Consider the following 13,876-nt stretch of genomic DNA (forward strand, 5'->3'; position numbering starts at 1 on the left):
CTTTACTCTGTACTTTGTTGATGCACCTTTGGCAGTGATCACAGCCTCAAGTCTTCTTGGCTATGACCCTACAAGCTTGGCACATCTGTATTTGTGGAGATTCTCCCATTCTTCTCTGCATATCCTCTCAAGCTCTGTCAGGTTGGATGGGAAGCGTCGCTGCACAGCTATTTTCAGGTCTCTCCACTGATGTTCGATTGGGTTCAAGTCTGGTCTCTGGCTGGCCCCCGAAGGACATTCAGAAACTTGTCCCGAAGCCACTCCTGCGTTATCTTGGATGTGTGCTTAGGGTTTTTGTCCTGTTGGAAGGAGAACCTTTGCCCCAGTCTGAGGTCCTGAGCGCTATGGAGCAGGTTTTCCTCAAGATCTGTTGCTCCATGTAGTGAATCTGTGATCCATGTAGACCAGGGCTGTCCAACCCTCTTCCTGGAGATCTAATGTCCTGTAGGTTCAGTCCAACCCTAATTAGACCAGGGCTGCCCAACCCTCTCCCTGGAGATCTACTGTCCTGTAGGTTCAGTCCAACCCTAATTAGACCAGGGCGGCCCAACCCTCCTCCTGGAGATCTACTGTCCTGTAGGTTTTCAGTCCAACCCTAATTTAGCATATCTGATTCAGCTAGTTAAAGGTCTTGTTGAACAGCTAATTAGTAGAATCAGGTGTGTTAAATTAGGGTTGGACTGAAAACCTACAGGACCGTAGATCTCCAGGAAGAGGGTTGGGCAGCACTGATGTAGGGAATCAGTATAGATTGATTGATTGATCTTGTTGATTTATTACTCTAGGTTTGTGGTGATCCGAAGAGAGCGATTGATCCAGAGACACATGGAGAAGCTGCGAGTCAGCCCCAGGCTGAACCAGGTCGACCCTGACGCCCTGCGCTGGACCCCCACTGTGGCCCTCAACTCTGTCCTGTCTGAGGAGGAGAGAGAGGCTGAGATGGATGTAAGTCTCATAAAGACACACACCACAAATACACAGTGTTATTCCACTTTCCTCCTCAAGAGATAATGGGTATGCAGTGTTTTTGTTGTTTCAGCTCATCACTAAAACCCGAGTCTCAAATAATCAACTAATCATGGTCTTCAGTCTGGTCTAGATCATGATTAGGTAAATCAGGTGTGTTTGTGCTGGGCTGGTACAAAACCCTGCACACCCAGTACCTCTGCTCTAGTTCTATAGGCTTAGTCAGTGTCTTCAGCTGAGGCTATGTGATCATTCTACACCCCCCCCCCCCCCCCTACAGTCTGTTAAATGTATTGTTTGGTTAGCTTTCAGAGTTCAAACCAAGGACATTAATGAGCAAAGCCTGTTCACTGTCACTAGGAATTTAATGTGGTGCAAAATTGCCCCAAATCAGTTCACTACATAATTAATAGTACTAAATATTCCATGAAATGCAATCTCTCCATGGTTGCTTAACAGCAAATTCTTCCTCTGCTTTGACACACACGCACACACACACGCACACACGCACGCACGCACACACACACACACACACACACACACACACACACACACACACACACACACACAAACATCCAATCAACAAGCAGAGGCAGTCTAGTCTCGTTATCATCATGGTGATTGTAATGTCATGATGTTAATTCAGATTGTGTATGTTTGCCCCACGTACCAGTATAGTGAAAATGCTTAACGTGCAAGCCCTACCCAACAGAGCAGCGTTCAATATCAAAGTATACCCAATAATACAATTCAAAATAAAAAATATTTGAAATTAGAGGGGAAGCTAAACACTGAGTGTACTAAACATTCGCAAACACCTTGAGTTGCACCCCCTTTTGTCCTCAGAACAGCCTCAATTCGTCGGGCCATGGACTCCACAAGGTGTTGAAAGCGTTCCACAGGGATGCTGGCCCATGTTGACTCCAATGCTTCCCACAGTTGTGTCAAGTTGGCTGAATGTCCTTTGGGTGGTGGACCATTCTTGATACACACGGGAAACTGTTCAGCATAAAAAAACACAGCAGCGTTGCAGTTCTTGACACATTCAAACCGGTGCATCTGGCACCTACTACCGTACCCCGATCAAAGGCACAAATCACCCTCTGAATGGCACAAATACACAATCCATGTCTCAATTATCTCAAGGATTAATAATCCTCCTTTAACCTGTCTCCACCCCTTTATCTACACTGATTGTAGTGGATTTAACAGGTGACATCAATAAGGGATCATATCTTTCACCTGAATTCACCTGGTCAGTCTATGTCATAGAGAGAGCACGTATAGGGAGCGATAAGGAGAAAGTAACTGGTAGTAGGGGGTGTGTGTGTGTGTGTGTGTGTGTGTGTGTGTGTGTGTGTGTGTGTGTGTCAAATAATCAACTAATCATGTGCTGTGGAGACTGTTGTGCAACAGTCAGATAGACAGACTAAACCTTGTTCTATTGTCAGCGGTCATGTCTAAGGCAGACAGACTAAACCTTGTTCTATTGTCAGCGGTCATGTCTAAGGCAGACAGACTTGCGTACGCGTGTCTGTTTATTTCCCCATTAGCTTATGGATGAGGATGTTGAGTCTCTGCCTGCCAGTGTGTTTCTCCGAGACGGTAATAATGTCTGTTGATCTGGGTGTTAATTTCAGGCTGAGCGACTTAAGGAGCAGGCTAGTTGTTGGGAGAAGGAGGAGAGAGAGGTGGTCTACTTGATGACTCACCCTCGTCCTCCCACTAAGGTCTACAGTAAGAAGCCCTACAGAACCTACCAGCGTCGCCCCACCGCCGGAGAACAAGCCCTGCACGTCTCTGAGGAGTGCAGTGAGGACGATGAGGATGGTTCTGATTGGTCGCTACCCGTCCTAGCGAAGGCCCACGCAGTACTTGGAGTCAAGAGAAAGGTGACCACTAGAAATGTGTTATTTGTCACATTGCCGCAATTGCAGGGTCAGGTGACTGCTGTTGTCCTGTAGGATTGGCTAGTTGTAGCCTTTACATAGGGATGGAAAAACAAAGGAAATAAATAGAATGTTATGCAATAGTTTCATAAATTAGATTGTTTTCAATCATTATATATTGTGACTTAGTTTGTAGACAACACATCTTAACATACTAAGAGAGGGGGATGTGGTGAATACTCAGACCTCTTTTTGGGCCTGACAGTACAGCAGATAAACAGTTGTGATTTCTCTGGTGCTGTGGAGGCTGTTGTCTAGCATTCATACAGACTGAACCTTGTTCTATTGTCAGTGATGGAAAGAGTACCCAATTGTAAAACGTGAGTAAAAGTAAAGATACCTTAATAGAAAATGACTAAAGTTAAAGTCTCCCAGTAAAATACTACTTGAGAAAATCTATATGTATTTGGTTTTAAATATACTTAAGTATCAAAAGTAAAAGTATAAATAATTTTAAATTCCTTATATTAAGCAAACCAGATGGCACAATTGTCTTGTTTTGAATGTACTTAAATGTACTGATAGCCAGGGGTACACTCCAACACTCAGACATAATTTACAAACAAAACATTTGTGTTTAGTGAGTCTGCCAGATCAGATGCAGTAGGGATGAACAGGAATTTTCTCTTTAAGTGCCTGAATTTAAAAGAAATTCTGTCCTGCTATGCATTTCACATTTTTGGGTGTCAGGGAAAACTTATAGAGTAAAAAGTACATTATTTTATTTCTAAATATTGAAGTACAGATACCCCAAAAAACTACTGAAGTAGTACTTTAAAGTATTTTTACTTAAGTACTTTACACCACTGTTCTATTGTCAGTGGTCATGGCTAAGGCAGACAGACAGAATAAGGTTCAATTGTCAGTGGTCATGGCTAAGGCAGACAGACTGAACCTTATTCTATTGTCAGTGGTCATGGCTAAGGCAGACAGACTAAACCTTGTTCTATTGTCAGTGGTCATGGCTAAGGCAGACAGACAGACTAAACCTTGTTCTATTGTCAGTGGTCATGGCTAATTTAAACCCCTCCATGGTTGTTTTAACATCTGTGTTGTCGATAGGCAACTGCCCCCTTGTGGTGAAGATAATATTACACCAGATTGTGTTTCCCAACCCTATTAGGGGGTTGAGGGGTACTGGAGGACCAGGGTTGGTCTGTCAGGGGGGTTACTGGAGGACCAGGGTTGGGCTGTTGAGGGGGTTACTGGAGGACCAGGGTTGGGCTGTTGAGGGGGTTACTGGAGGACCAGGGTTGGTCTGTCAGGGGGGTTACTGGAGGACCAGGGTTGGGCTGTTGAGGGGGTTACTGGAGGACCAGGGTTGGGCTGTTGAGGGGGTTACTGGAGGACCAGGGTTGGGCTGTTGGGAGGTACTGGAGGACCAGGGTTGGTCTGTCAGGGGGTTACTGGAGGACCAGGGTTGGTCTGTCAGGGGGGTACTGGAGGATCAGGGTTGGTCTGTCGGGGGGGGTACTGGAGGATCAGGGTTGGTCTGTCGGGGGGGGGTACTGGAGGATCAGGGTTGGTCTGTTGAGGGGGGTACTGGAGGATCAGGGTTGGTCTGTTGAGGGGGTTACTGGAGGATCAGGGTTGGTCTGTTGAGGGGGTTACTGGAGGATCAGGGTTGGTCTGTCAGGGGGTTACTGGAGGACCAGGATTGGTCTGTCAGGGGGGGTACTGGAGGACCAGGTTTGGGCAGTTGAGGGATACTGGAGGACCAGGGTTGGGCTGTTGAGGGGTACTGGAGGATCAGGGTTGGGCTGTTGAGGGGGTTACTGGAGGACCAGGGTTGGGCTGTTGAGGGGGTTACTGGAGGATCAGGGTTGGTCTGTCAGGGGGTTACTGGAGGACCAGGATTGGTCTGTCAGGGGGTTACTGGAGGACCAGGGTTGGTCTGTCAGGGGGGTACTGGAGGACCAGGGTTGGGCTGTTGAGGGGTACTGGAGGTTCAGGGTTGGGCTGTTGAGGGGGTTACTGGAGGACCAGGGTTGGTCTGTCAGGGGGGTACTGGAGGACCAGGGTTGGGCTGCTGGGAGGTACTGGAGGACCAGGGTTAGTCTGTCGGCGGGGTACTGGAGGACTAGGGTTGGGCTGCTGGGAGGTAGTGGAGGACCAGGGTTGGGCTGCTGGGAGGTACTGGAAGACCAGGGTTGGGCTGTTGAGGGGGTTACTGGAAGATCAGGGTTGGGCTGTTGAGGGGTACTGGAGGAACAGGGTTGGTCTGTCGGGGGGGTACTGGAGGACCAGGGTTGGGCTGTTGAGGGATACTGGAGGATCAGGGTTGGGCTGTTGATGGGTACTGGAGGACCAGGGTTGGGCTGCTGGGAGGTACTGGAGGACCAGGTTTGGGCTGCTGGGAGGTACTGGAGGACCAGGGTTAGTCTGTCGGGGGGGTACTGGAGGACCAGGGTTGGTCTGTCAGGGGGGTTACTGGAGGACCAGGGTTGGGCTGTTGAGGGGTACTGGAGGACCAGGGTTGGGCTGTTGAGGGGGGTACTGGAGGACCAGGGTTGGGCTGTTGAGGGGTACTGGAGGACCAGGGTTGGGCTGTTGAGGGGGTTACTGGAGGATCAGGGTTGGTCTGTCGGGGGGGCACTGGAAGATCAGGGTTGGGCTGTTGAGGGGGGTACTGGAGGACCAGGTTTGGGATGTTGAGGGGTACTGGAGGACCAGGGTTGGGCTGTTGAGGGGGGTACTGGAGGACCAGGGTTGGGCTGTTGAGGGGTACTGGAGGACCAGGGTTGGGCTGTTGAGGGGTACTGGAGGACCAGGGTTGGGCTGTTGAGGGGGTTACTGGAGGACCAGGGTTGGGCTGTTGAGGGGTACTGGAGGACCAGGGTTGGGCTGTTGAGGGGGTTACTGGAGGATCAGGGTTGGTCTGTCGGGGGGGCACTGGAAGATCAGGGTTGGGCTGTTGAGGGGGGTACTGGAGGACCAGGTTTGGGATGTTGAGGGGTACTGGAGGACCAGGGTTGGGCTGTTGAGGGGGGTACTGGAGGACCAGGGTTGGGCTGTTGAGGGGTACTGGAGGACCAGGGTTGGGCTGTTGAGGGGGTTACTGGATGACCAGGGTTGGCTGTTGAGGGGTACTGGAGGACCAGGGTTTGGCTGCTGGTAGGTACTGGAGGACCAGGGTTGGGCTGTTGAGGGTTACTGGAGGATCAGCGTTGGGCTGTCGGGGGGGGGTTACTGGAAGATCAGGGTTGGGCTGTTGAGGGGTACTGGAGGACCAGAGTTGGTCTGTTGAGGGGTACTGGAGGACCAGGGTTGGGCTGTTGAGGGATACTGGAGGACCAGGGTTGGGCTATTGAGGGGGTTACTGGAGGACCAGGGTTGGACTGTTGAGGGATACTGGAGGACCAGGGTTGGTCTGTTGAGGGGTACTGGAGGACCAGGGTTGGGCTGTTGAGGGGTACTGGAGGACCAGGGTTGGGCTGTTGAGGGGTACTGGAGGACCAGGGTTGGGCTGTTGAGAGGGGTACTGGAGGACCAGGGTTGGTCTGTTGAAGGGTACTGGAGGACCAGGGTTGGTCTGTTGAGGGGGTACTGGAGGACCAGGGTTGGGCTGTCGGGGGTGGGGGTTACTGGAGGACCAGGGTTGGGCTGTCGGGGGGGTTACTGGAGGACCAGGGTTGGTCTGTTGAAGGGGTACTGGAGGACCAAGGTTGGTCTGTTGAGGGGTACTGGAGGACCAGGGTTGGGCTGTTGAGGGTGTTACTGGAGGACCAGGGTTGGTCTTTTGAGGGGGTACTGGAGGACCAGGGTTGGGAAACACTGATCTAGAAGTTAGGAAACCTCTCTATTTCACACAGCAGTAATATGGACATCCAGATAAGACTGCCTGCTAATGATTGTTGCAGTTAACTAGTGAATTGGTTACAGGATTGGTTTCATACTCTTCCCTAGGTTTAATCACTACAACGAAAAAAAACATGCCATGCTTGTGATACTCAGTTAGTGGAAAACAAGATGATATGTAGAATGTGATCTGAGTTAACTCTGCCGGTCTCATTTGTGGTTCTCTGAACCAGGCAGCCTTCATCTGTGGGAAAGAGTGGGCTCATATCGTGTGGTTGGAGCATTTTGCATTCAGAACAAGAGTTTAGGATGAGGTCCGGTCCTCCCTTCAGACTTTTAACCAGAGTCTTTAGAATCGCCCTCTCTGTAGCTAGTAAACTGCAGAAAGAGTTTAGAGGAAGTTATGTTGAACATTTGATCTGTTTTCCTGTCTTGGAGTGCAGTTGTGCTCAGAAAGTACTAGTTTTAGTCCATTCCTAGGATTAATCTTTGTCCAGGAAAGGTTGTGTTTGACATTTGATCTGTGTGTTCCAGAGAGAGAGAGATGAGAGAGCTCTGGTCCTCAAGAAGAGAGGTCAGGAGAGGAGAGGGATAAGTAGCAGTGTGACAACCGAGACCATCTCGGAAACGACGGAGGTTCTGAACGAACCGTTTGACAACTCGTCAGACGAGAGGCCCATGCCCCTGTTGGAGAGGACCTGCAGGGTGGGAAAGACGGAGGAGGAGCTGCTTAGGAAACCAGTAAAGAGACGCAGAGGTCGTCCACGGCTAGAGAAAAACATGTACAGAGACAATCACTGGAACGAAGGTAACTAAATCTTTCAGATGTTTTTAAAGCTTTATCACTATGTATACTGACCGTATACATTTTAAAATGTGAACAAATTCACAAAACACCAATTTTCTCATCACTAATGATGTTTTCTCTTTCTACATTCTAGGGGCCGGTGTGCTTGTGAAGAAACCGGGCAGACCTCGAGCAGTAAAGCGCAAGAAGGGCTGGCCCAAAGGAGTGAAACGGGGGCCTCCAAAATGGCGTCTGAAGAAGGAGAGGAAGATGGGATTCAAGCTGAACCTGTACACACCCCCGGAGACGCCGCTGGAGGCCGAGGAGCCCCACATCCAGGCCGAAGACCCCAAGGAGGAGCTGGACCAGGCCTCTCCCATCACGGAGGCAGGGTCAGAGCCCGGCAGAGGCCTGGCCAGTCAGGAGATGGACCAGGCCTCTCCCATCACGGAGGCAGGGTCAGAGCCTGGCAGAGGCCTGGCCAGTCGGGAGATGAACCAGGCCTCTCCCATCACGGAGGCAGGGTCAGAGCCTGGCAGAGGCCTGGCCAGTCGGGAGATGAACCAGGCCTCTCCCATCACGGAGGCAGGGTCAGAGCCCGGCAGAGGCCTGGCCAGTCAGGAGATGGACAAGGCCTCTCCCATCACGGAGGCAGGGTCAGAGCCCCGCAGAGGCCTGGCCAGTCGGGAGATGAACCAGGCCTCTACCATCACGGAGGCAGGGTCACAGCCCGGCAGAGGCCTGGCCAGTCGGGAGATGGACAAGAAGCAAGCCTTGGAGCCTTCAGAGCCCTACAGTCCCATGGAGGAAGAGCGCTCCCCTGGGGTGTCTCCTGTGACTTCTCCCATGTCCTGCTCTCTGGTAGCCTCCTCTATAGCCTCTAGAGCTAGCTCCCCCGTCTGCTCCCCCATCAGCTCCCCCATCAGCTCCCCCAGTCGTGACAACAGTCAGGAGGTGTCAGTGCCACCAGAGGATGACCCACAGGACAAGGAGCACGGGGCCTCTCCATCCCCCTCTCTGTCTCCACCCAAAGAGCTGAAACACAGCACTGAACGATCAGCTGAGGAGGAAGAGGCCATGCACCTGGATGTGGACGATCAAGATGGGAGTCACATTGAGTCGACAGCAGAGCCAGAGAAACACGGAGACGTGCAGCAGCTGGAACCAGGGCCTTGTAAAGAGCCTCCTAAAGCCCAGTCCTACATCACACCGGCTTTTTTCCATCTGAACCGTGAGGATTCTGAACAACGTCAGGAGGAGGAGTCTGTAGTTGTGGCTTATAGGTGCGAGGAGGAGCAGCCTGTCAACACCGGAGAAGAGAGAAGCAAACATATCCAGGAACAGGCACTGACAACATCAGCAACAGCAGCAGCAGACTCTGACCACCCCGTTGACTCAGAGAGCAGCAGTCAGGAGGCTCCTCACCAGCCACACCAGACACAGAACACTAGAGAGAGGCTTGGAGCGCTGAGTCCTGCTGTCGTACTAAGAGACAGAGAGGAGGACAGAGAGGAGATGGATCCCCCGGTGTACCCTGAGCCTGACGTGGACCAGGAGACGGCCCAGGCCGTACAGAGCCTCACCCAGGAGACGGAGCTCGACCCAGAGACAGATAGCGTCAGCTCGGTGTTCCACCAGGACTGTGTCGAGAGAGAGACCCAGGAGGCATGCCGGAGCCTGCAGACTTACACCCACCATGTGGCCCCCCAGAGTCCCCCTCACACCCTAACTTCGCTGGACGAAGGCTGTCCCCAGTCTGACCACAGCAGCCCCCTGTCCTCGGCCCACTCCCACCCCAGCCAGTCGGTGCGCTCCGTCAGCAGTCCGGCTGTGTCCATCCTGGAGAGTAGTGGAGGCAGCGGTCCGGCTGTGTCCATCCTGGAGAGTAGTGGAGGCAGCGGTCCGGCTGTGTCCATCCTGGAGAGTAGTGGAGGCAGCGGTCCGGCTGTGTCCATCCTGGAGAGTAGTGGAGGCAGCGGTCCGGCTGTGTCCATCCTGGAGAGTAGTGGAGGCAGCGGTCCGGCTGTGTCCATCCTGGAGAGTAGTGGAGGCTACACCCAGATCAGCCCAGACCACGCCTCCATCTCTGTCCCCTCCTCCCTCCACAACATGGCAACTAGCCCCATGATGGATGTGCCGTCAGTGTCAGACCACTCGTCCCAGCAGGTGGTGGACAGTGGCTTCAGTGACCTGGGCTCCATCGAGAGCACCACAGAGAACTACGAGAACCCCAGCTCCTACGACTCCACGCTGGGGGGCAGCATCTGCGGTGGGGCCGGGGGTCCCTCTCAGAACAGCTGCTCCTACGGCCCCCTCCCCCCTAGCGGCCTGGCGCAGAGCAGCTGTGCCGTCAGCCAGCAAATGGCGGGCGTCAACCCTGGCAGCTGTGGTATGATTCAGCAGAATAGCCTGAGCTCTCCGCAGCACTGCAACGTCAAGTCACCACAGGGCTGTGTGGGAGTGGTGGAGAGACCACCGAGTCACAGTCAACACAGTCACAGTCAACACAGTCACAGTCAACACAGCCATACAATCCCACACAATCCCCATGGCCATACTAGGCACACAATCACTCCACACAGTCTGCCTCACGGTGCGCCACACAATCAACACAGCCAGCTAACGCAACATAACCCATACACACACCCGCATACACACCCTGCACACAGCCAGCTACATAGTGTACGACACAATCAGCTCAGCCAGCACGGTCAACACACCCTTCACACTCAACACGTCACCAGCCAGCACAGCCACTGTCAGCAGCAGACCATGGCACAGTGTGTCATTCCCACCAACTTCACAGTGCCCATGCAGCTAGCTGACAGCCCAGATTCAGGCAGCTCCAACCTGAGCAGCTTCTACGAGAGGATAAACCAGGAGGGCTATAGCAGCGGTCATTACTCCCAGCCCTCGGCCACCTTCAGCCTGGCCAAACTACAACAGTTGACCAACACCCTGATCGACCACCCACATTCTCTGCCTTTCAACCACACTCACTCAGCCTCCCACCCCCACTCAGCCTCCCACCCCCACTCAACCTCCCACCTCCACTCAACATCCCACCCCCACTCAGCCTCCCACCCCCACTCAGCCTCCCACCCCCACTCAGCCTCCCACCCCCACTCAGCCTCCCACCCCCACTCAGCCTCCCACCCTCACTCAGCCTCCCACCCTCACTCAGCCTCCTACCCCCACTCAGCCCCCTACCCCCACTCAGCCTCTCACCCCCACTCAGCCTCCCACCCCCACGCCATCACATCCTATACAAACAGTGCCTCCCTGTCATCGCACTCTCAGCACTCTGGCCTGGTGTCTCTGTCCCAATCCCCACACCCCCATGGCCCCCACGGGGTCACTCCTCACCCTGGGGCCTCCCAGGTCCAAGTACAGGCCACCATGACTCCCCCTCCGGCCTCCTCCCACCCCCTTAGCTCCCCTCAGATGATGTTGCAACATCACCCCAACATCACCCCCTCCCAGAGGACTCTACAGGCTCAGATGGCCTCCGGGGGACACAAGGGCCCCACACACATCTCCATGCGCTCCAAGTCAGCGGCCCCTGGTCACTCCGCCCACCAGCAGCAGCAGCACCAGCAGCAGATGTACAGCCATGCCCACGTGGCCCCCCAGACAGTCACCATGCAGGCCCCCTCGTCCCGGACGCTTGCAGCCATGCCCAGGGGCATGAACTTGGGCACGGTCAACATCATGCCGGCTTCCTACAACCACGCTGTGAACATGCCCACTGCCGCCGCCATCAACCACGCCATGAATGGCTACCGCGTCAACGGTGGTTACCCCGGCAGCCAGATATCGAGTCAACAGATGGCTGCGGCCTACATGAACCAGTCGCCCGGGTCCCAGTACGCCTCTATGCAGATGGGCATGATGGGAACGCAACCATACCCCCAGCAGCCCATGCAGGCTCCGCCCCACGGCAACATGAGGTTCTCTTCAGCTGGTCACCATGGATACATGACCAACACCGGACCTATGTCCAAGCAGACACTCAAAGGGCCTTTCATCAGACGGTAACCCACGGTTACTAACCTAACCGTTAACTAACAGTTAACGAAACGGTAACTACCGACAGACTGAATCAATCTGACTGGATGTTTAAATCACACAAATGTGCATTATTAATTATTACTATTAGTCCCTGATGCACACATTTGGCCTTTTTGGTTGTTGATAATGTTTGTTTGTTGTAATTTTGTTAATAGTTACTTAAAAACCAGCACTTGGAAAGAATGCATCAAGTTTGATCAACAAGCAAACTTTCTACAAAAAGCTACTATCTATCTATGTCAAAGTATTTTTGTTCCTAACAGATGGGAAGCCTTACGTCATAAAGATGAACATTTATTTAATTAGCATTAGTTTCCCTGATCAGTCCATAGGACAGGCGGGGTAGGGGCCAGGCGGGAGACGGGCGAGAGATTTCATCACCGGGAGGGAGAGCGTGAGTGTAGTTATGTAGCAGCCTCAAAACGAAGCCATCTAATGTGCCTGCTACAAACAGATTTAAACTATTGGATATTCCTAGAACCTGTTCAGTGTACCTGTCTAACAGTGCTGACAATTAGTTTGTACTATACTCATGCCTTTGTATATGTAAATTATTGTACTTATTTTGTAAAGTGACAATTAGCATGCTTCGGTCTTCGGTCTCCATTAGTAACAGTGCATTGAGTAGTACTGTACAAGTGTTGTGCTTAATAGCAAGACATTTTAAAGACATGTTTGGCCTTTTGTTAGGTTCCCTCGCTTACAAAGCGGGGGAGAAAGATGAAACTATATTTTGTTAATTCTAATAATAATGTAAAAAAAAAAAAAATGGTCAACTTCTTTAATCCTGTTCTTCTGTACGGTTGAGAGGTTTTATTACCGTGTATGTATAATTCTGAAGTCTTTTGTAACAGATATCTTTGAGGCAGCTTTCTGTTTTATAATGCAGAAGACTTCTGTCAAGATAAATAAGCATATTGCACCCCTCGCTCTGATTCTGTTTTTACATTTCAGAGGTGTACCAATGTCGAAAGTGTTGACAAAAAAAGAACAATAAAGAAATATAAATTTAGTCCAAAGTTGATATTTTACAATTTCTTTAAAAAGTTACATTTTCATTCCATCTGTAGATTTGTTTTCTATCTTGATAAAATGTTGGATTTATATTTTACAAAGTGTAGGAGAGAGGATGTAAATAGACCAAACTAAGCTAACAGATTGCATGTAAAAAGCCACTTGTACTTGTGTTTTTGTTAATATTGCTCTTTTGTAGCCTTTGTACCTGTACAGAATGGCTGGTAGGGACAGTCACAGGGGGAGACCTGGCTATGTGCACAAACAATTGGACAGAATGACAGTCTTGTATTTATGACTTTTCTCCTTTGGCAGTCACTTATAAATGCTGTACATTTTAGCATAAAATAAATGATGATTGACCATGCACACGATTCTGCTCCTTTGACTTCCAACTGACTGAACTTCAAATTAATTGGGAGTTTTGAAGTTCAAAATGTACAAAGACAGAAATGTAAGCTAAGGCAATATCCTCTTTATTCCCAATAAAACTTTAGCATTTAGTTTAAATCTTACATTTAGAGTACAATTGGAGTACTTGATTCTATTACGGTACTCTACTCCAGTGGTTTCCAAACTGTGGGGGGGCGCCCCATGGGTCGGCATGGGGGGTGGGGGGTTATGAACAGTGCTTGTGCCCATAGAAATAGACGAGGCGTGTGCATGCGGGATGTTCCTACTCTACTCTACAATAGTGCTCTACTAAAAAAATATACAAAAGTACTCTTTAATAGTACTCTACTAAAAAATATATATATATGTACTCTACAACAGTACTCTTTAATAGTACTCTACTAAAAAATATACATATATAAGTACTCTACAACAATAGAGCCACTAAATATATATATATATATATATATATACTCTACAACAGTACTCTACAATAGTACTCTACTAAAAATATGTAAGTACTCTACACAGTACTCTACTCTACTACAGTACTCTACTGAAACCTATATATAAGTACTTTACTCTACGACAGTACTCTACTGAAACCTATATATAAGTACTTTACTCTACGACAGTACTCTACTAAAACATATATATAAGTACTCTACAACAGTACTCTACAACAGTACTCTACTCTACACAGTACTCTACTGAAACCTATATATAAGTACTTTACTCTACGACAGTACTCTACTAAAACATATATATAAGTACTCTACAACAGTACTCTACAACAGTACCCTACAACAGTACTCTACTCTACACAGTACTCTACTGAAACATATATATAAATATATAAGTACTTTACTCTACAACAGTACTCTACTCTAGAACAGTA

At 50.4% G+C, this 13,876-nt stretch overlaps 1 protein-coding gene across 1 annotated transcript in view; it reads left to right on the top strand.

Annotated features, from left to right (window-relative positions):
- The window catches only part of LOC115201709 (histone acetyltransferase KAT6B), a 95,376-nt gene extending 82,424 nt beyond the window's left edge, over nt 1-12,952 (top strand). The window contains exons 14-18 of the mRNA XM_029765538.1: nt 786-945; nt 2,607-2,858; nt 7,248-7,521; nt 7,655-10,490; nt 10,731-12,952. Of these exons, the coding sequence (XP_029621398.1) occupies nt 786-945; nt 2,607-2,858; nt 7,248-7,521; nt 7,655-10,490; nt 10,731-11,538 (4,330 nt within the window). The 3' untranslated portion in view covers nt 11,539-12,952. The remainder of the gene's footprint in view (nt 1-785; nt 946-2,606; nt 2,859-7,247; nt 7,522-7,654; nt 10,491-10,730) is intronic.
- Nucleotides 12,953-13,876: the final 924 nt, after the last annotated feature.

This window comes from Salmo trutta, chromosome 10, assembly GCF_901001165.1.
Source record: "Salmo trutta chromosome 10, fSalTru1.1, whole genome shotgun sequence".
In the NCBI taxonomy this organism is placed as follows: Eukaryota; Metazoa; Chordata; class Actinopteri; order Salmoniformes; family Salmonidae; genus Salmo; species Salmo trutta.